The 23,746-nt window shown below is 45.0% G+C and overlaps 1 protein-coding gene across 1 annotated transcript in view; it reads left to right on the forward strand.

Annotated features, from left to right (window-relative positions):
- TENM4 (teneurin transmembrane protein 4) overlaps window positions 1-23,746 on the forward strand; it is a 219,023-nt gene that overhangs the window by 174,236 nt on the left and 21,041 nt on the right. Inside the window, 3 exon segments of the mRNA XM_030332936.1 lie at window positions 3,315-3,469; window positions 9,471-10,348; window positions 23,502-23,674. Coding sequence (XP_030188796.1) covers window positions 3,315-3,469; window positions 9,471-10,348; window positions 23,502-23,674 — 1,206 coding nt within the window.

Consider the following 23,746-nt stretch of genomic DNA (forward strand, 5'->3'; position numbering starts at 1 on the left):
ATCTTTGTAGATGGTCACATGCTGTAAGACAGGTTAGCTGTAAGTTTCAATTTTGAGTCCTTCAAAAAGACCTCTTAATACCCACAATCACAATTTTTCCACTCACTTGTTCAGCAAGTATTTACTGAGTGTGCGGTATGCTGTGGTTGCATAGATAATTTTAATGTAGCAGAATAAATAAGACTTGAGCGTGAATCACTGATGTAGGAGAGAGGAAGAAATGCTCCCTGGCAAGCCAGGAGACAGAACTGTGCAAGGGACTTAAATAAAAGCCGAGAGAGGCCCCTTGTGCCTAGAAGACAGGGAAGGCTTTTTGGAGGAGAAGCCATCATTGTCGACATTCATCAGCAAAGCATCCATTGTGTGCTGGCCATAAAGCTGGGTGACCTCTAGTGTCTAAGCCTCAGCATCCCCCTCAATAAAATTGGGGTAACACTACCTTCGGTGTCCACCTCCTAGGTTTGTTTTGAGGGTTGTAATAAGTATATTTCATATGCTATACCACAAAAATGTCCTATGTGATTGTATTAGCAAATGGTACCAGGTTTCAGGCCTCTCCTAGACCCAGATGTACCCCTAGTGAGTGAATTAACATCTGTGAAAAGTGGTTGGTAAAATGCAGCTGGTACATGCACTTTTAAGTCAAAGCATTATTGTCTAGTGAAATCAGGCAGTTCTGTATTCAAATTCAGACATTGCCACCTAATAGCTGTGTGAGTTTAGGTGAGTTGCTTAACCTCTCTGAGCCACATTTTCCTCACCTATGAAATAGAGATATACTGTACAGTTGCAGTACAGATTAAATATTATCAGGAATGAAAATGCTTGGTTCATTGGTTCCAGATACCTGATAAACATTCTCATAGTGACTCCTATTATAGTTGTTGTATTACATTACCTTATGTTATCACACCACATCATATATAATATTATATAACCTCTATTAGATACCTGATTGGTCAGGTAGTAACTGTGGGGTAAGTATTGTGACATCCATGGTCCTAACTATGATGTCCTCCTAATTATGACTTCCTAACACTGAGCAAGTAGCCTGCAACAGAAAGAACAGGCTTACACTTAGGGATCCTGCGTTATGATTCGGTCCTACTGTTCCCTGCCCTCTGACCTCCTCCTTTGGGCCTCACTTTTCCCATTGGTAAATGAGCGGATTGGGCTAAATGACCCCCCCCCCCGCCCCGACACCACGTGCAGTTGCAACATTCTATTCTCTTCAAATTAAAAGCTTTTTTTGAAAGTGTTATTCTCTCCAGGTCTTTCTCAGCTGCTTCACACACATATGTGTTCTCCACCCGCCCTCCTCCCACCCCCGCACACACAGACACACGCATGCATGCACACAGATGTAGTAGCAGTGAAATTGCCCAAAAGCCTGTAATTAACCCAGATAGAAATGACAAGGGTGCCACAATATGCAGACACTTCGCAGCAGGGAGGAGAAAAGATGTCCATCTATTTAGCACAACAAAAGGAGAAAAACTGAAGTAATTAATCAGGGGGCAGGTCGCTTCTATTAGCCTGTGCAGCCAACTTTGCAAACAAGAATCCTGATTGTTCGTGGAGCACTCATCAGTCCTAGCAGATGGAAGAGAAAGACAGAGCATAGCCAGGCAGACAAGAAAACTCCTGTCCTGCTACTTAAAGAATGTAATTAATTTACATTCTAGGCAGGGAGGAGGAAAGGCTTGCTTCCCTGCCTGAAGGCTGCCTTGTCCTCTGTGTGAAATCGCTCCCCAGCCCTGAGCAGCCTTAAGGAGGGGGTGGAAAGAACACCACTCCAGGGGACTTCATCACTCAGAGCCCCTTGGGTGTCTGAAACCGCCCCAGTCACGGACACGCAGACCCCGAGCAAAGGGTCTTCACAAAGTGCTGGTCAAATTCTCATAATTATAGTCGCTAATAATTATTGAGGGCTAACTGTTACACATCAGATGTTATTATCCCCATTCTGTGGATGAGGAAGCTGGACTTAGTGAAATGCCATGGCCAAGGTTATACAACTGGAAAGCTTTCTCTGGCAAGCGTCTCTACCTCTGTGAACCTTTCTCCAACCCCTTCTTTCATTTCATTGCCCAAAGAAGACTGAGCAGAGCAAAACTGACCAGAATCGCCTTTCCTTCATCATGTCTTTCCCTGGGGCACTCCGCCTGGTGCTGGCTCATCCCCAACCTCCCCATCTAGACCATGTGCTCCTGGGGGTCATGTGTCGCCCCCTAGCACCCCTGAGCAGTTCTCAGTTTGGTAGGGCTATTTCTAAACTCGGGATGTTGCACCCAGGGTGGAAATCAGTCTCACCCACAATAAAACATATCAGTCTCGGCCACGCCCAGAATGAGTATTTCTAGGAGTGAGGCCAAGCAGGGATGTGTTGGGGGGGGGGGGGGGCGGATAAACACTTCAGAATGATTCTGATACACATCACTGGTTAAGAAGTACTGATTTACTAGCATGGTTCTGAAACTTTGTTTCATATCATGATCACCCAAGGTGCTTGTCAAAAATACAGACACATATTCAGGCTCCACTTGAGATGTTCTGAACCAACTACCTGTGGGATACATGATAGAAGGCTTCCAGATGATTCACAAACACAGCCGGGAGTGAGAAGTACAAATTTAAAACAATCCCTTTATTTAAGAGCTGAGAATCCAAACGCAGAGATATCCAGTGACTTGCCCAAGGCCACACAGCTGGTCATGGAGAAAGTGAATGGTGAATTCAGACTGCTCTCTTCCACGTGCCTTTTTTAAACATTTATCTCACCCATATTCTCTACACAAACCCAAAGGATTCATGTTCAGGCTGTATACATCTATAATTACCAATGACCATAAACTAAGAATAGAAAAACATGAAGGATGATTCTCTTGGAAGAAAAGAAAAATTGTTACCAAAATGGGGATGGATTTAATTGCGAGAATTACAAGGCTTCAGAAGTTAGGTTAACTTAACTCACAGCTTTGACACTGAAAAGTGTTCTCCTCACTGCTACGTCCAGTGCTTGACACACCCCCAGAAGTAGGAGTCCAGTTTTGGTGACTACCTAAGCTGATAGGTAAAAATCTCAGCAGTAAGGTGGAGGGACCAGAGCCCTGGAGACTCGGGTTCTAATCCCTGCTTTGAATAAGTCACCCTAAGCCTCTGGGCATCTGTCTTCCGGCCTTTAGATGGGGAATGAATCCTGTGGGGAGGATGCAATCAAATCACAGAGGGGAGGTTCTTAATCAGCCCACAAGGCTCCATCTGCGCGTAGGTTGTTACCACCTCTAACGCTGGTTTTGGCTTCTCTTTCCCAGGCATCACGGTGGACAAGTCTGGGCTGATTTACTTCGTGGATGGCACCATGATCAGACGCATTGATCAGAATGGGGTCATCTCCACCCTGCTGGGCTCCAATGATCTTACCTCAGCCCGGCCCCTCAGCTGTGACTCCGTCATGGACATTTCTCAGGTAAGGGGAGAACGCTGCCTGCTAGAGCCCTGGGGCTGCACGCTCATCCTCTCACCAGTACCCAGCTCTCCCGCTGGCCCCCCATCTTTATGCTGCACTAGCCTTTGAAGAGCACATTCTTGGGGCTGGGCCTGGGGAAGCACTAAGGACACAAAGATGAGTAGGGCGAAGCTTGGTGCTCTGGGAGTTCACCAGAGGGATGACAGGTGGTCGTCAGAGGGATCCCCGTGGACAGTGAAGAAATCTGCCCAAGGAAGCTTCAAAGGCAGCAGAGAGTCAAATGCTGTGAATTTAAATCCATAGCTGCCTGTGAGTCCCCTCTTTGGAAACACAGGTACTTGTACATTGTCTTTTCTCTTTCTCCACTGTAAATGACATGAGGACAGGAATTCTGTTCATCTTTTCCTCTGCTCTAACCAGAGTACCTTGTATACAGTAGGAGTACAACCAGTATTTGGTGATTAATTAATTGATTGGCTGATTGACTCCAAGCTTTGCTGCTCACTAACTGAGTGACTTTGGACAAATTCCTGAAGTCCTTTGAACCTCTTTTTTTTTATATTTTAAAAATGGAAATAGCTGACTTCAGCCTGGCAGGATTGCTTCGAGAAAACACGAACAGTGCATACTAGGCTCCTGGCACCGCTTGGCACTTGAAAGGTGGTCAATCAACAGAAGTTCTGGTGCCCACGTCCACAAAGGAAGTGCAATTTGTGCCAGGTTTTGAAGGTTTAATAGGGGTTTCTGGATGGCCAGGAAGAATGGAGACATTTCACACAAAGGGAACAGCATGTGCAAAGGTACAAAGATGTTCATGGGCCCGGTATATTCAAGGACCATTGGAAGATTGAATGCTTGAGCATAAGGTTCTTGGAATGAAGAAACAGGAGTTGAAACTGGAGTGTTATTTGGGGCCAGTTAGGGAACGACCTTCCCATGCCGTGCCAGTTTGGACCTTAGCAGTGAACACCAGTAATCCAGTGCAGACCCAGTGACTGGCAGTTCAGCATGTCCTTAGTTTGTCCTGCAACATCTTGGCAAGGAAAGTGTCCTTTATTGCTAGATCTTTCGGCAGGGCCTGGCCAGAGCTGCCAGCATTAGCAAAACCCAGGAAAAAGGAAGGCACGAGTTACATTAAATTGTAGAGTGGGGACAGCAATAACCACACTTAGCTTTTTAAACCCCCTTGTAGGGCAGGCTGCACACAGGCCCTTTTCCACTGACTGTTCACCTGCTCCCTGTACTCAGGGTGCAACAGAGGCCAGGAGGCCCCCCTGTTAGTGACATGTGTTGTGGAGCGCTGTCCCCAGAGCCCCAAGGCTGGTGCTGGCGGTCCCAAGACCCGCGTCACATCCCTTTCGGTTGCTGGCGTGGTTTTCCTCTGCACTGGCTAATGTGATTGTTCCGCTCCAGAATGGAATCTGTTCTCTGCCACTCGTCTTTCCAATTTGGCAGGCTTCCCCTTGCTGGCTCGAGAATTTCCCTCTCCAGTCTGTGAGCAAGCTTGAATTACCCGTCAGGAAGCTGCTACGGCCTGAGGATGTGCACGCGAGTATTTTCAATTCTCAAAACGGGCCCCGCACCAGCCAGCACAGGGCACTGAAAATTTTCAATCCACACGTTGGAAAGTTGTTTTACTTTAGTGAGAGGTGCTACCAAGCAGCCAAATCAAAAGCTCAGAGGACAACCGGCATGTAGTGGAACGGGGGAAAAACCCACACTTAGCTTCAGAAATCCTGGGCTGAAATCCCTTTGCCCCTGGTCCCCGCTACCCTCATCTGAATCTAAGCATGGAATTTTTTTTTTTTACCAAACTCTCCAGACACGGCTTATATTTTTATATACACATATGGGCGGGGGTGCTGGCTTTCATTCTGAGAGCTTCCTCTGTACAAACACTCAGAGCTGTTTTACTGCCCCGTGGGGAGCAGGGAGTAAGCCAGAGAGCTAAGAACACAGCTCAGAGGCAAGAGTGCAAAGCAGGGAACCAAGGAACTTGGCCAGCTCCCCTGGGTGGAAATAAGCCCAGGCCCAAGGAGAAACTAGAGGGAGGAATGGAGAAGAGAAGAAACAGAAGATGTTGCCGCCAATCAAAAGAGGGGATTAGTTCCTAGCTCAGCAGGCTACAGGGTGTGACCATATGTAGGGTCCAAAATGACTTCTGAAGAACTTCTTATGTGCCAGGCACTGTTAGAAAGGAGAATACAGAGATGAGTAGGACTTCCTTTTTCTTACCTAGCTGTCACAATATTCCCAAGAGGTGATATTATCTACCCCATTTTACAGATAAGAGAACTGAGGCTCGGGGCGGCGGGGCGGGGAATTGCAGTTATAAATGCAGAGCCCTGTGCTAGTTTCCATCAGGGATGTAGAAATGAATTTTTTAATGAAATCCTGTACATAAATTGCCTAGCACAGTGCCTGGCAGCTAGTAATAGGCTGTAAATATTCATTCCCTTTATAATTTACAAAGCAATTCCTTGTACATTGTCTTGATACTCACAATTACTCTATGTAATATTTATTACCTCCATTTACATATGAGGAAAGAAGTTCAAAGTGTTTAAGTAACGCACACCTGTAGTAATTGTAGAACTGAGATAAGAGGTGAGGTGTGATGGCCCCAAATCCCTCGCTCTCTCCGTGCCGTTGACCAGTCATGTAGTCATTCATTCATCTGGCAATCCTGTTTTTGAGAACAAATAAGTCTGCAATAAGGCAGTCATCTCAGAGTGCTTTGATAAAGGCACAGAGTGTTCTGGGGGACAGAGGAGAGGGGGCTCTATCCCTTCTCAGGACCACAGAATGTGGGAGCTGGAGGGACCACAGCAATTCTAAAGTCTTGTTTCTCCATTTTAGCAATGGGACATTAAGCCTGAGCACCCCTGTCACTAACAGGAGGGAAATCAGAGAAGCTTGTGTATTTGGTCTGCTCCAGAACTAACACACAGGCTCTGTGACAGAGCCAGGACTGACCCTCAGAGCCCTGTTCCTTCTTTTCCAGGTGCTCTGTGCACAGGGCAGGAAGGAGAGAACAGAAAAGCGCTTGCTCTTCCTTCCTTCCTTCCCCTCTTTCCTCTCCCCCTTCCCCCTCCTCACCCGCCCATCAGGGAGCCATCTTTTCATCATAATGACTGGCAGAAAGGTCTGAGCAAGCAGGTCCCCAAGGTGCCAGAGGACCAGAAGGCATAAAATATTTAGCAGCCAGTGTTGACAAGAAATGGGTTTTAGGAAATTGAAAACTCCCCTGTCACGTTACAGTAAACTGTTCTGATGCAGCCAAGGGCTGCCGTGACGCTATGCTCCAGAGAGTACTGGGAAGTGTGAAGGCAGCGGCTCTGGCCAGTGGCTCTGGCCTGCCTCAGGCTCCCTGGCTCTGTGCAGGCAGAGGGGCCCAGGCTGGGAGTGAGGAAGCAGGGCCCGAGGGTGGCCCTGAGCAGAAGGGTCAGACGGAGGTGGCCACATCTCATAGGTATATAATTTACTGGGGTTTCTTTCTGCGTTAGTAAACTACCACATGGACATTGTAGAAAATGTAAAAAGTTAAAAATTACAAAGAAGAAAGTTAAAATTACCCCTAATCCAAGTACCGTTAACATTTTGGTTTTTCTTCTCCCCTCTATCTATAATCTAATTTATTGTTACATTTTCCCCCAATTGGGATCACACTGTGCTTACAATTCTGTAGCCTATTCTTTTCAATTAATACATAGCAAACATTTTCCAATGTCATTAAATATGCATCTATAACATCACTTTTAAGAGCTACGTAGAGTATTCTAACTCATGGGCGAACTAAATACCATCGTTGATTTAGTGAATTCCCTCTTGTTGGGCACTTGAGTCGGTTGCAGTTTTTCACCATCATTAAACATTGCCGTGGTGTGCACCATTGTTCACAAGGTGCAAGAGCAAATTCCTGGGAGAGAAATTTCTTACCTAAAGTAACATGCGCATTTAAGTAAGCCCCACGTTGGACGGAGCGTCGAGGGTTTGTAGGGGGCTCAGGAACCAAAGGTGGTGAATTCCTAGGAGTGCGGTAGACAACTGGGATGGAGGAGACGCTTCCAGCCCATGTGCAGTGTGTCTGGATGACCTCTTGGGGACACAGCTGGCCAATGGCTTCCCGTAGTGCCAGCACCTACCTCCCGGTGTGCTGTTTCCACAATCCAACCTCCTCCTCCTCCACCAACACAGCATTCTTCACCTCAGACCCTGCCAACTGCATCCCATGCATGCCTACCTGCAAGCTCACCATCGTCCCTGCCAGCTTCCCAGCCCGGCTCAGAGGAGGCTCGGGCTGGGCCCCAGGACCTCTGAACCCCTCATTCCCATCGCCACCTTCATTAATGTCTTCTGGGAGGACCTGTTCTCTGGGGTGCTAGAAACCATTTTCTTTTTTTTTTAACTTTATTTTTTTCTTCACTTTTTTAAGATTTAAATCCACATTAGTTAATATAGAATAATAATGTTTCAGGAATAGAATTTAGTGATTTATCACTTAACACGTAACACCCAGTGCTCATCCCAACAAGTGCCCTCCTTAATGCCCATCACCCATTTAGCCCATCCCCCCAACACCCTACCAGCAACCCTCAGTTTGTTTTCTATGAGAGCACATAAAAGTCTCTTACAGTTTGTCTCCCTCTCTGTTTTTACCTTTTTTTTGTTTCCCTTCCCCTATGTTCATCTGTTTTGTTTCTTAAATCCACATACGAGTGAAGTCATACGCTATTTGTCTTTCTTTGACTCACTTATTTCACTTAGCATAATACCCTCTAGTTCCATCCACGTTGTTGCAGATGGCAAGATTTCATTCTTTTTTGGTCGCCAAGTAATAGTCCATTGAATATATATACCACATCTTCTTTATCCATTTGTCAGTCAATGCACATCTGGGCTCTTTCTATACTTTGGCTATTGTCGATAGTGCTGCTATAAACACTGGAGTGCATGTGCCCCTTCGAATCAGCATTTTTGTATCCTTTGGGTAAATACCCATTAGTTCAATTGCTGGGTAGGGTAGTTCTGTTTTTAATTTTTTGAGGAGCCTCTATACTGTTTTCCAGAGTGTCTGCACCAGTTTGCATTCCCACCAACGTGCTAAAGAGATCCTTTTTCTCCACATCCTTGCCAACATCTGTTGTTGCCCGAATTGTTAATTTGAGCCATTCTGACAGGTGTGAGGTGGTATCTCATGGTGGTTTCGATTTGTAGAGAAACCATTTTCTAGAGCTGGGATTCACAAACTTCATGAGTGCATATGAGTTATCCGGGGATTTTATTTAAATGCAGATTCTGATTCAGTAGGTTTGGTGAGACCTGCCATTCTGCATTTCTGACCAGCTCCCAGGCGATGTCAGTTCTGGATATTGAGGAAAGGCTTGTTCTTCCTGATAAACTGAATTTGGATATTCGTGTTAATCCATGAATTCAGTGGGTTGAAATATCGTCTTTCGTACAGGTATCATATCAACAGTTCACGTAGAGTCTGAGATATCTGAACAATTCCTGCTTCAGCCTCCAGACTCTATCTGCCTTCTTCTCCCACCTCCATAACATTAGCTGTCATTATTTGAGCACTTACGATAGGTTAAGCACTCTGTGGTATCGTCAGTCCTGTTTTACGGATAATGAATATTGAGGCTCAGAGAGGCAAAGTAATTTGCCAAAGGTCATAATGGTGGGGCTAGGATCTGAATCTGGCTCCCAAGTCTATCTCTTGTTTACTTTTTATGTTTCTTTTTTTTTTTTTCCTTTTTATTCCCTTCTTCATATTTTGGGAGTCTAATGGAGACCATCAGGTGTCTTGGGGGCAGCTTTTATATGGTTTCACTCAGATCAGGGGGTTTGACCTCCATTGTTGATGACAAGCCACTGTGAGATCAGGCAGGACTGCGTGTGAAGGCACTTGGGACATTATTACAAGCTATATGGGCTGTGGGACGATAAGTGGTGAACACCTTGCCGGGCATCTGAGTATCGGTGTCTCCATTGTCAGGTTCGCCTGGAGTGGCCCACAGACTTAGCTATCAACCCGATGGACAACTCTCTCTACGTCCTTGACAACAACGTGGTCCTGCAAATCTCTGAAAACCACCAGGTGCGCATTGTCGCTGGGAGACCCATGCACTGCCAGGTCCCCGGCATCGACCACTTCCTGCTGAGCAAGGTGGCCATCCACGCAACCCTGGAGTCTGCCACGGCCTTGGCCGTCTCACACAATGGGGTCCTGTACATTGCTGAGACCGATGAGAAGAAGACCAACCGCATCAGGCAGGTCACCACTAGCGGAGAGATCTCGCTGGTTGCTGGAGCCCCCAGTGGCTGTGATTGTAAAAATGATGCCAACTGTGACTGTTTCTCTGGAGATGATGGCTACGCCAAGGATGCAAAGCTGAATACCCCATCTTCCTTGGCTGTGTGTGCCGACGGGGAACTTTATGTGGCTGACCTGGGGAATATCCGAATTCGGTTTATCAGGAAGAACAAGCCTTTTCTCAACACCCAGAACATGTATGAGCTGTCCTCACCAATTGACCAGGAGCTCTACCTGTTTGATACCAGTGGAAAGCATCTGTACACGCAGAGTCTACCCACAGGAGATTACCTGTACAACTTCACCTACACTGGGGATGGCGATGTCACACTCATCACAGACAACAACGGCAACATGGTGAACGTCCGCCGGGACTCCACCGGGATGCCCCTCTGGCTGGTGGTCCCAGATGGCCAGGTGTACTGGGTGACCATGGGCACCAACAGTGCACTCAAGAGTGTGACCACGCAAGGACATGAGTTGGCCATGATGACCTACCATGGCAACTCTGGCCTTCTGGCAACCAAAAGCAATGAAAATGGATGGACAACATTTTACGAGTAAGTATCACAACAAGGCCACTTGATGATCTTGTTTCATGAGATGTATTGTACGATTAGAGGTGAGTCGATGGAATGAAAGTTTTTGGATATATTTTGTTTTCGCTCAGAATTTGGGATGCGAACCATTATTGCCTACAGTATGTTCTGCGTGTTCATATTCCAGACGATTGCTCCTAGAAAGCAACACCATGTAGTGGAAAAGGCATGAACTTTGACATTAGAAGAGTTGGGCTTGCATCCCTCTAGGCCTCAGTTGCCGCATCTGTACAATGGAAATACCTGCCCAGCATAGCACAGGGAAGTAATGTAGATAAAAACCGCAGAGCGCTAGCATCTTCATATGATTCCTGTCCAGAAATAATGGCAATGGGAGAAAGAACGGTTCCATGTAGATGAATTTTCCACGTAATCAAAGCTCACATCGTCAAGTTTCAAAAAAATATTTGTTTTCATTTTAACCATGTGGGGTGGAACTTAACAAATGCTTTCCATGCCTCCCTTCTCAAGCCCGTTATACGAACATAATGAAACCTTTCTATGAGTCGAGATCCTTAATAAGGAACAGCCACAATTCGTATTATGTAGAAAGTGAGGCCAGAACCCTTTGCCCCTGCCCAAAGTGATTGTAAACTGTTCTTTGATCTGCTCCTGTGTCTCTTGGTATAATTTTACTGCTTCCCCCCTCAGAGTGGCGCTATTGCATCACTATATGTTATGGTCGTGCCACCCACCCCCAGGGGCTCACTTCCCTTCCCCTCCTCCAGGGTAGCACTTCTTAAGTGGTGTAGCCAGAAAACCAGAAGTTCGGCTTATTCCAATCCTAGTCAAATCAAATACATATGTATCTGAGGTCTTCCTCTTTGAGCTATTTTAATGAATGGATTTTGTCCCTTCTCGTTTTGCTACAAGGCTGAGATCTTGGGGGCGGAGGGGGGCAGGGGTTGGTGGCCGGAAGCTTTAAAAAATCTAAGTAGCACCAGATATGGGCTAGGAACCACATTATTGCATTTAATCCTCACAACAGCTCTGGAAAATGAACAATAGTATCCGTTTTATAGAAATAGAAACTAAAGCTCAGAGAGGCTCTCTGTTAGACAGTGAGAATGTGGCAGAACTGGGGTCTGTCTGATGCCAGAGCTCCTGTGCTTTCAGCCCTGCCCTGCTGTCCCCTGCTGAGTTTGTTAATCCCAAATGAACTTAAATCCTTGAACTGTAAATTTTTCTCAAGCTTGTTCAAGCATCAGTTTCTCACAGTCCTGGAATCCAGAGGAAAAGGATTTGTAATAGATTTTTCAGTACAATTTGCACCCAAAAAAATGTCACAGCAATTTGTACAAAGTTCACTGGCTAAATTCCTGTCTCCAAACCCGGGCCTTGTTAATTACAAAGAAAGACAAAGATCCAGGAAAACAGCAATTATCTTGATTAACTCATTGAAAGGGAAATACACTAAATAATTCAATTTCCCTCCATTGCCCAATGGAAATCTCTTCTACATTATTTAGCCAACACAGGGGTTTCTTTGTCAGAGCAAAGGGGAGCACTCAGTTCCCAAGGTCACTCCTTCAGATCCCAAACTGAATGTTTACACATCACTGCAACCATTAATCTCCACCAACCCTGAAATCTAAAACCATTTCCTACACCTCCACCAGAAAGGATCCCATTCCCTGCTCCCTGTCTCCCTTGATGGAATATATAACCACAGTTTTATGAAGAAGAAAAAGGTAGGATAATCACTTTTTATAAAATGGCATTTGGAATTTCCAAGAATCCCCTGTGAATTGAAGATAAAAGCCCTAAAATTAAGAGAGAAACTTGTCTTGACATCCCCACTGTGTGCCAGGATCTTTTTCAACTTCATATTCCCAGCAACCTCAGACCAGAGAAATTAATCATCCGCCATTTTGTTACCAATGAACAAACTGAGGGATTAGGAACACAGAGAGATTAGGGAGCAGTCTAAAATTACACAGGGAGTACATTGCAGAGCCAGAACACAAATCCATGTTCTTTCATCCACCCCGACTAGGTTCACCTAAGTTCTTTGTGACTTATCTGTATGGTAGGGATAAAAATAGTACTATTTCATGGGATAGTCTGAGGTTCAAAATTTCAATGAGATAAAATATGGAAAACTCAGGGTCTTACTCACCGTAAGGAATCAACTGAGAACTGCTGCTGCTGTCACCACCACCACCATCATCATCATCATCATCGACGATGTCACTTCAAGCAATACAAGTGGATGTACCAGTAATTGCAGAAATATTATTCAGGCATGAAAGGTATTACCCGGGAACAGCTGCAAATAAACTAGTCAAGGGAGCAAACAAAAGTTGTGACGAAAGTAGGTGGGAATTAAAGTTCATAGCAGGGGAGCAGAATCAAGGGTGGAGTCTGAGAGATCAAGGCAGAACTAGGAAGGGGTCAGGTCCATAAGAATATCCAAAATGGGCTGAAAAAAGGCATGCAGAGTGGGTCATGAAAAAATGGTTCAGCTCAGACTGTGAACAAAGCAAAGGTCCCAGATACCTGTTTTCACTGAATATTAGCCCTGTGACTCAGGGGCTGGCTGACTGGTTTCCAGACCTAGGTTTCAACCAGACAGAAATCATGCCTCCCTTACCCCATTTCAGGGTCATTATGGGGATCAAAAAAACTAAACAAACACTAAAGGTAAAAAATGCTTGTAAACCGTGAAGCTCTCAAGAAGTAAGATGCAGTATTATCATTATTGTGGTGTTTCTTAACACACGTTTTGACAGATTTTGCCAATGCACCATTGCTCTAGTGAATTTTCTACTTTTAGCTCCATGAGGCAGTTTAGTGGATTCCAACCCAAATGCTCTAATATTTTTTTTAAAAAATCAGCCCAGGCTTGCCTGTAGCACAGGCTATTACTGAAACAAGTTTTAAGTTGGCTTTATTGATCCTTTCAACAGATTAAATAATGCATCTATCATAAACACAACACACTTCAGAGCAAGTCGACTTAGGAGTTCACAGTTCTGGGGAATGAAGGTTACTTTCCTCTCATCAGCCTACAGGTCTGCTGGCAGAAAACCTCAAAGAACTCTGTAATGCAATCCTCATCTCCAGTGTGTGGTATCATTAATTTCAGACTTGGGCTCCTGGCCAGATGGCATTCAGTGGCTAAGAGAACGGCCTCATGAGCACGAGGCAGGTTCCAAAATTCGCTTGCTGGGTGGGTATGAGCAGCCAGCTTTCCTAAGTTTAACAGGGGTAAGTGGCTCTGGTATCCCATGGTGCCCTGTGACAGCTTCTGTCATAGTTATGCTCACACTAAATACTAATTTGTCTCTGTATCAGGCTTAGGGCTTGCCACCTAGTAGGTGCTCAGTAAATATTTTATGAATGAAATGTAAATACAGGGAAGGGAAATAAAGAAGGGAGGAAAAATAGGCGGCAGCGATAAGAGTATCAAATCCCAGCTCCAGCATTATCTGTGTGCCCAGCAGGACATAGAATTCAAGTGGTTCAAGTAATGACACTTGGCTTAAGGGTTTCACTGGAGGATATAAGAGCTAGAAAGTACATCATTCCCAAACTTAACAGTAGGAATAAGCCAGGCAAATGGCAAATTCATGAGTTTTTCTTAAACTTCTCTAAGGTCAAGGGCAACCACCTAACCAAATCCAGGGAGAGAGATTCCTGAAGAGAACGCCAAGACGTGAGCACTAGCTTACCTGGGGTTAACACAACTGGTCACAAGAGATCAGCTAGGGTGGTTTGGCAGATTCATGAAGGCTAAGTGTAAACTGGCAAGAGAGCTTGAAGCCCTTAGAGGCTGCAGACAATGGGTGAGAGAGTCCACATCCTCTCCATGATTTCTCTCCACAGCCTGACCAGGTAACTCTAAGAAAAGAGTAGAGAAAGATGTAAGTGTCTACTGTGGTAAACTTGGGAGGTCCTGCCTTCTGTTCCCATCCCAACCCACTTTATTTCCCATATGGAACAAAAGCCTTCATCTGTGGAGAGAAAGGCAGCCACCACTGTCATCCCTAGGCACTGGTAGAGACCCACTGCCGCTGAATAAGGGAAGAAAAAAATTTTTAACTTCTGTTAGGAGGGGAGGGGGATAGGCAATGGGTCCAGAATTACAGCCTGATGGGGGGCAGTAGCACTCACTGAAGAAGCTACATTTTTGAGACTCGGGACACATGGTTACATAAGACCGAGGCTTACTCAGAACGAGAGAGAACTCTCATGCTCACCACCCACCCCCATAGTTTAGCTAAAAAGCTAAACACAACAATGGAAAGCAGAATAGTACCATGAGTGAGGTAAGAGAGGGATAAGGGCTGGAAAGAGACCCTCCCTGAGGCACAGCACAGAAAGGGGTTCTAACGCTTAAGATGGAGTTGACACTGAGAAAAAAAGTCGTCTGACAAACTAGTTTAGCTCCCTAAACACAAGGTATCACTAGAGGAACTTAAAGCCTACTAAGGTCAACCAGAGAAACATCAAACTTCAAAGCCAGCCCAAATCCTAACTGAATTAACTCAAACCCCGTCACTAAAGTCCTAGCAGAAGGAAGCTCCTACTCATTTCCAGGCATAAAACCTGTTACCTCATTTTCTACTGTAGTACACAAGATGTCACACTTTCAACTGAACATACAAAAAGGCTAGAAAACACAACACACTCCCAAGAGACAAAGGAATCATCAGAACCACACTTAGATATGACACAGATGTTGAAGCTGTCTTTCAGGGAATTTAAAATAACCATAACGTTAAAAGATCTCATGGAAAGGGTGAACACTATGAAAGATCAGATGGATATTTTCAGCAGAGAAGTGGAAACCGTAAGAAAAAAATCAAATGAACATCTAGAAATGAAAACAAGTTCCAGAGATGAAGAATGCCTTTAATGGGCTTATCAGTAGATGGAGACAGCTGAAGGAAGAAGATGGGTCAATAGAAACTACCCAAACTGAAATATAAAGAGAAAAAAATAGTGAAAAATAAAAGATACAGAACCCAGACATCCAAAAGCTAGGCAATATCAACTTGTCTAATACACATATAGAGATCTTCCTCGACTTACAGTGGGATCACATCCTGACAGACCTTACCATAAGTTGAAAATATTCTAAGTCAATGAATTTAATACACCTAACCTACCAAACATTATAGCTTAGTCTAGCCTACCTTAGATGTGCTCAGAACATTTCCAATAGTCTCCAGTTGGGCAAAAGCATCTAATACAAAGCCTATTTTATAGTGAAGTGTTGAGTATCTCATGTAATTTATTACATACTGTACTGAAAGTGAAAAACAGAAATGGCTGTATGGGTGCAGAATGGTTGTCAATTATGGGATGTTTACCCTCGTGATTCAGGTGACTGACTGGGAGCTGTGTCTCCCTGCTGCCCAGCATCACAAGAGGGTGTCACATCACTAGACTGGGAGAAGATCAAAATTCATAATTCGAAGTACAGTTTCTCCGGAGTTCATATCACTTTTGAACCATCATAAAGTCAAAAAATCAGGTCACCTGAGTGTCTCAATCAGTTAAGAGTCTGACTTCAGCTCAAGTCATGATCTCACAGCTTGTGAGTTCAAGCCCTCAGTTGGGCTCAGAGTGTCTCAATCAGTTAAGAGTACGACTTCAGCTCAAGTCATGATCTCACAGCTTGTGAGTTCAAGCCCTCAGTTGGGCTCTGTCCTGACATCTCGGAGCTGGAGCCTGCTTCAGATTCTGTGTCTCCCACTCTCTCTGCCCTTCCCCAGCTCGCACTCTGTTTCTCTCCTTCAAAAAAAAATTTTTTTTGTTAATAAAAAATTTTTAAAAATTAAGTCAAAAATTCATAACAAAACATCGTAAGTCAGGGACCACCCATAATTAGAATTCTAGGAGAAGAGAAAAAGAGCAAGGCACAAGAAATATTTGGAGAAGTAATGTAATTATGGACACCAAACCACAGACCCAAAAAGTTCAGAAAACACCAAGCAAAGTTCACACACACACACACACACACACACACACACACACATCTTAGTCATCTATTCAAAATACAAAAGAAAAAGAGAAAATCTTTAAAGCAGATGGAGGGGGAGGCATTTTATATAGAGGAACAAAGATAAGAATTACAGCAGACTTCTCATCAGAAACCATGCAAGCGAGAAGACAGAAATGCTGAAAGGGGGACAAAAACAACCAGACTTCTATACCCAGGAAAAATATCTTTCATATAAAGAAATGTTGTAGAGGTATAGATGTATAGGCAGGGATAAGAGAACCAAGAAAGAATGGTGAGGCACTCAGGCATTAAAAACAGTGAACAACCTTGACCAACCCTGAGGCTTAAGGGCAAGGCAGGGCAGAAATAGGATGTTGTTACTGAAGCCCAGTGGAAGCCATATATCCGTGAATAAGTAGCTATCTCATAAAAATTATGGACAGATGAAGCCGCTATTAGAAATGTGGCACTGAAGTAGATCAGGAATAAGGAAGGCTCCTCTTAACATCCAGTCTCTTGCCAATGCCTACCATTAACTGAATCCAAACAGAAACAAGCCAGAAAGCAGGGGAGTATGGTGGAGGGAGGAGGGGCAGTGATGTAGTCAGCTCCTCTGGGTACAGAGAAAAGCACAGAATGGATCTGAGGGGAGAGAGGATAACCAGCACAGACACTGACTGGCTCTGTGACCTCATACACCCAAGTGGCAGAGCCAGGATTCAATCACAGATCTCCCTGAATCCTTTCCACCAGATGCACTGCTTCAGGTACAACATCAGTGAGAGATCAGACCTACCATCGGTAGGGTGTACCAGATGTTAGAAATCCTCAAGGCTAAAATGCATTGGTGGGACTTAATTCTGTAGGAAATTAGCAGCAAGTATAAGTTTTAATTGCAGAATCCAAAAAGTACCCTGGCTCTGGTACAGTTTTGGAGAAGATAATGATGTAGCAGTGCCATCTTTTATAGTAACCTGAGGCCAAGGGAACTATCCATGTGCATGGGCTGTGAATTCTAATTATTCACAGAGGATATGGTATCCAATTCCTCTCGTTGACAGTGGTGGCATTTGAAACAGCCATAGATGAAATTCATAAAAATCAAATCTCTATTTTCCAACTAAAAAATCCCAGTCAGCAAAAGTTAGTATCAGAGAAGCAGTTTGGCATTTTCCTCACCAGCTGCAACATAGTAAGTGGCTTGAGATGTGAAATATTGAGTGTGAAGAAGAAAGCCTTGCAGTGTGTGTGAAGATACCCTTTAGCGGTCCTCTTCTGAGAGCCAAGTTCACGGCAACTGTATGAATCTTTTATGTGTTTTCTTTCCCCATTCTCCAAAGATGCTTTGGGAAAATGGAGTGAAGAAAAGTCAGTGGAAAAAAATAATGAAAAGCCAACCATCTGGCCATCTCCATCATACCCCCTGAATGTGTGTGTGTGTGGGGGGGGGGCATCACGGCAAATTCAGTTGCAGTGATATCAAAGCAAACACCTTGAACAGAAAACTATCAGTCTTCTTGACCCACTTGAGATTTCCAAACACAATGTTTTCTATAACATAGTGATGAACACAAAGGTTTTTCCCTGAAACAGCATCACTTATGGGAAGCTTGATGAAAGAACACAGACTTTAAGGTCAGACAGACAGACTTGACTTTGAATCTATATTCCTCAAGTAGCTGTGTGATCTTAGACAAGTTATTTATTCTTTCTGAGCCTCAGCTTCACCAATTGTGAAATGACAATAATGCCTACCTCAAAGATGGTTATGGGCATAGTGCTTGGTACCTAAAAGGTAATCAATCTATGGGTATTTGTGAACTTTCCCTTCCTCATATGGAAGGGGTGAGGTGAAAGGGAAGAAATTCTTAGTTTTTCTTAATCCATATCTTGAAAAGCCAGTAATAATATCTACTCTTTATTATTCATTCATTCATTCATTCATCTAAGAAATAAGTATTGAGTGCCTTTTATATTCTGCATAGTCTCCTAGGCATGAGAATACAGACAAGGTCCCTGTCCTCATAGAGCTTATATTATAGTCGGAAGAGACAGATAAACACATAAATAAGATAATATGTAATGAAAACAAAATCAGAAAATGTGGCCAAGATGGGAGGACCTATCTATTTAAAGGAAGGCCTGGCTGAAGTGATAACATTTGAACTGAAATGTGAGTAATGAAAGGAACTAGCCATACAAAGATTGGAGGGAAGAGCATTCTCTGCAAAAGGAACACTAAGTGTGAGCACTCCAAGCCTGGATTGAACGTGGCGTGTTTGGAGAATGGAAGCAGATGCAGTGGAACACAGGAAGTATGGAAGAGTAGAGTTCAAAGTGAAATTGGAAAGAGAAGCAGGAAAGAGTAGGTCCTTCAGCCAACATTCATTTACGTTATTGAACATCGACTACATGCCAGGCACTCTTCTAAGTTCTGGGATACATTTGCGACCAAAGTCCCTTCTCCCATCAGGGAGTTAACATGGTGGGGAAGGCAGTCTCCTGTGGTCCTGCAGGCCCTGATGAAAAATTTGCATTTCATTTTAAGCATGTTACCTTATTTGAACTTCACAGTATCTTCCTGAGACAGGTGTTACTGTCTTCATTTTATAGAGGAGAAAACAGAGGCTCCCAGAGGTTGTGTTATATAACCTGCCTGAAATCCTGTCATTTGTAGGGGGTTGATGGTTCACAGGAAAAGAGAACTGAGTGCCCATCCTCTAGGGTTATCATTCATTGCTGGCAAGTGTAGAGCCTGTATTCAAAGCCTAGAACGTCTGACTCCAAGGGCTTTCCCATATTAACACATTCCTTCCTCTTGGTTAGAAAGAAAGAAATTTGCCAGTTCTTTAGAGCCAAAACAGACAGAACTAAGCCACTGTCCCAAAGTCACCCAATCGCAGGGCCAGGGTTTGAAGCAGCCACTTGGAATCCAGAGAGGGGGGGAAACTGTCCCAACTTGTCCAGTGGTGCTGTCTTTCTGTCAGCAGCTCTGTAGCAGGAAGAGAAAGGGCTCCACAGAGGGGGCGTGGCACCTAGGTGTTCAGGGTTCCCCGGATGGGCAGCTCCAGTTTTTCCCTGCAGAGCCAGAAACAGCGGTGTTCTGATGGGCTAATCACAGGTATTGATCAGGCAGCAGGGAGATCCAGTGGCATTTCCCAGGCTCTGGAAGGCACTGAAATGAATGAATAAGAGACAAGAAAATTCTATAAATTGGCCGTTCTATTTGATGTTCATTTAATTAAGACATTCGGTCCCTCTAATGGAAAATGTAAGGAGTGGAAATTACTGGTTTTCGGCCATCTCGTATAAAATGAAAACCAGATCTTGATGGCATGAGGCTTTTCATTGTATCTTCTTCAAGCTCAATTTAATTATGTATTACAGGCTACCTTCAATAATAATTACAATTGTCTGCCTTCATGCAAAGGCTCTTTCTGTCTTGGAGACCGGAGCTCTGGGGAGATGCCTATGGAGATTGCTGAAGTATCATTTAGTGAGAGTAGCTGTTTCCGTCTTTGTGTGCGTTCATCAGATGCTTGCCAGGTACCCACTGTGCATCAGGCCTCTGTCAAGTCCTACAGGAGATAGTGTGTATGTAAATGAATCATGTCTCCCCTTCCCCACAGAGCAACAAAGGGGCCTCACGTATCCAATTGTGCAGTCATTCATTTGTTCAACTAACATTCCCAGCCTGTCTGACACCACAGTCCTGTCCTGACTTAAGCACCCCAGGCTGAAGCAGGTGACAGCTTGTACGTGAGCTGTTACAGAGCAGGGGACCCATTCTGCGATGCAGCTCTGCCAGTGTATTACTGGGAGAAGGGACAAGAGAGAAACCAGGGAAAGCTTTACTTGGTGTCATTGGAGCAAGGCCATATTAAAGCAGTATTGAAGTGACATGTGACCCCTAATCCATGATCTCCCTATCAATTGTTATTTGTAAGACTCTAAAACTCCTTTTTTTTTTTTAACATTTATTAATTTTTGAGAGAGTGTGAGCAGGAGAGGGGCAGAGAGAGAGGGAGACACAGAATCTGAAGCGGGCTCCAGGCTCCAAGCTGTCAGCACAGAGCCCAACACAGGGCTCGAACTCACAAACCCCAAGATCATGACCTGAGCCGAAGCCGGACACTTAACTGACTGAGCCACCCAGGCGCCCCTAAAACTCCTTGCTAAGTATCTTGCGTGATGTAATAAAATCTTTTGTATCCAGTTAGATCAGGAAATTAGATAGTCTGAGTAAGTCGTCTCAATAAAGAGTATGTACATGGATAACAGGTGTTCAGAGAACCAGACTAGAATAGCATATCCATCCCATAAACCTGTTGAACTGAAATGGGTCTTCCTGCCGATTTAAGGTAACTCAGGATCTGACAAGACTCAGAATACTCATAGCCCACAGACATAAGTACAGTGACCAGGGCTGAGCCAGTTTCTGGGGTGGGAGCAGGGTGGGTCTTGATTTTGAGCTCAGAAATTTGGGGTACCCTAGTAATATTTACTGTAAAGGTCTGGAGATTGATGTTGGCAGATGTCCTATATGTGAGACTTCCATAAATGCCAGTAATTTAAATTTTTTAATGTTTATTTTTGAGAGAGAGAGAGAGAGAGAGAGAGAGAGAGAGAGACAGAGCACAAGTTGGGGAGGGGCAGAGAAAGAGGAAGACAGAATCTGAAGCAGGCTCCAGGCTCCAAGCTGTCAGCACAGAGCCTGACATGGGGCTTGAACTCACAAACCATGAGATCATGACCTGAGCTGAAGTCAGATGCTTAAGTGACTGAGCCACCCGGGTGCCCCAAATGCCAGTAATTTAAAAGGGCCTCTTCCCCCAAGATGGCCATGCTCATGACTTCTCTGTACATGGCAGTATTTGGGTTATCACAGCACTTTGCTGATTATGAAAATAATCCATGGTCATTATTTTAAGATCTTTGGGATATAAAATACCACCAGTAATTCTACTTCCCAGAGATAACCACTCTAAAAATCGTACATTTTTGTACAATCCCTTCCTATTCAAATTTCCAGCAGCCATAAAGAGTTGAAAAGAAAACCGCCTCTCCTAGAGTCAAAGGGAGCAGAGCTCTGAGAGCATCTCCAGGAGAGAGAGGCTTTAGGACAAACTTCCAGATCTTCACCCCAAGACTCACCCTCCTTCCTAGCAGCAGTGTCTCAGAATCACCTCCTCACCCAGCTCTGAGGGGCACCTTACACCTGTGACCCTCCAATCCGGGCTTTAAGCCACATGGTCACCCTCCCCTAAGCCAGACTGACATTTTCTTACAAGACTCTGACTCCGTACTAAGGAAGAAAAATGAGAAATCGTGACAAGAAACAGTTTTCCAAAGTGCCAAAGGTACCTATAGGAGAGCCCAAGGACTGATAGAGCCCACATCCTTGCCCAGCTGAGACCAAGCCCAAGGTATGTGGTACAGATCTGTGTTGTTGCCATCCTGGAAAACGCTTGCATTCCCCTTCCTCGGGCCTCAGCAACCGAGAGATTCAGTTTCCCCCAGAGTTAGTCTTGGATCAAGGACCTGGGTGATTCATGTAACCAGCACCTTTGTCTGTGGCAGACTGTCCCGGCCAGGGACTGTTGGCATTCAGCGTAAAGAGTCCCACGGTTAGTACCAGGCACAGGGACAGAAAGAGTTGGTAGAAGGCACAATCCATGCAGCACCTATATCTGACCTTGGGCAAAAAATTGCTCAGCAAACACCTATCCGGTCTCACCTCCCAAGTCTCACCTGAAGCGGTTGAAGCAGCAGCACCCGAGGCATCAGGAAACCAGGTGCAGCTGGAGGATCATGGGAAGAGCCAGGACTGAGCTGAACTCTGGAGCCTTTCATTTCGCCAGCCATCAAATCCCTCGGGGCCCAGAGGCCAGCTTCACAGCAATAGTGAGAGCAAAGCAGGGGGAAGGGTCCACCAGGGAGACACAAAACTGAACTTGCATGTGAGCTTCAGTACGACTAGAAGTCAGAAACACTAACATCTGGACGAAGAAGTTTTTTCCCATTCGCACACAGGTGCAAAAAGGCTATTATACCTACCTTTTTGCACTTCAGTCTCCCGCAATTAAAAACTGTAACTGAGTGTTAAAAGCCTACTCCCTACCATCTCCCAGCCACTTTGCCGCAGGTAGAGCACACCAACAGATGTTTGCAAACGGACGCTACAGAAATGCTCACTCAAGGCAGAGAAGCAAGTGGGACCCTGGAAGCAGATAAATCTGACTTTGAGTTTTGACTCCACCACACTTACTATCTGTGTGACCTTGAGCAGGTGACTCCACTTTTCTGAACCTCCTCCAAAAAGGAGATCATTTATACCATTTAGACTAGTAGCAAGGATTAAGGGAAAGGATGTGTGAAAAGCACTATGCCTGATATGTTGTGGGTGTTCAGTAATGGTAGGAATTTATTTTATTATTATCAGAGATGGAAAAGGGAATTAAGATTCAATTGTGATGCTTCAAAAAGATGCCAGCAGAGCAAAGCTGTGAGTCCTGACAACTGCAGATATATGCGTAACTGCTTGGTGCCTGACGTGAAATCTAGACGGGAAGAGGTTGCAAGAGCTCGTCTGTTTAGCCTCCTTATGGGGGAGCAGAGTCCTGGTTTGAATTCAGAGCCCCCTTTCCCCAGGGTCTGTAGCTTTGTAGGAAGCCCCATCTCTTGTGGTGTTCAGGAAAAGCCTGTATAACCATTTCTCTGGGTCTTGAGAGGGTTATTCAAGCATCAAGTTTGACCCTGTCACCTCTGGGAGTGCCCTGGCTTTAAGACTTTGGGTCAGCAGCCTCAGATGGCCGCCATCTTGTCACACCACATGGGTGGGTGTAAGTTTGTAGCCACAGGCCCCTGCCGCAGGTTCCTCGCAGTAATCCTGGGAGGGAGGCAGGGCAGGGGCTGTCATCTCTGCTTTATAGAATTAGCAGAGGAAGACTCAGAGAGGTAAGTCCTCTGCCTGTGGTCAGATGTCAACCAGTGGAGCCCCTTCCTGGAAACTATGTGCAAGGAGGTGTAGGAGACACGGCAGTGTATCTAACCAGAGAGAAAAGCAGAACGTGCAAAACTGTGGCACCAGGTGGAACGCGCCAAGTTCCGGCCATGGCACCATTATATTTCCGTTACTCAGAGCCACCCCTTGGTTTTCAGGTATGACAGCTTTGGCCGCCTGACAAATGTGACCTTCCCCACTGGCCAGGTGAGCAGTTTCCGAAGCGATACAGACAGCTCAGTGCATGTCCAGGTAGAGACCTCCAGCAAGGATGATGTCACCATAACCACCAACCTGTCTGCTTCCGGTGCCTTCTATACACTGCTGCAAGGTAAGCCGGGTGAGAGGCTTGGGGACTTTGAGGCAAGGGGGTGAAGAGACCCCCTTTGGAAGAGGAGGATAC

Source organism: Lynx canadensis, chromosome D1 (assembly GCF_007474595.2).
Source record: "Lynx canadensis isolate LIC74 chromosome D1, mLynCan4.pri.v2, whole genome shotgun sequence".
In the NCBI taxonomy this organism is placed as follows: domain Eukaryota; kingdom Metazoa; phylum Chordata; class Mammalia; order Carnivora; family Felidae; genus Lynx; species Lynx canadensis.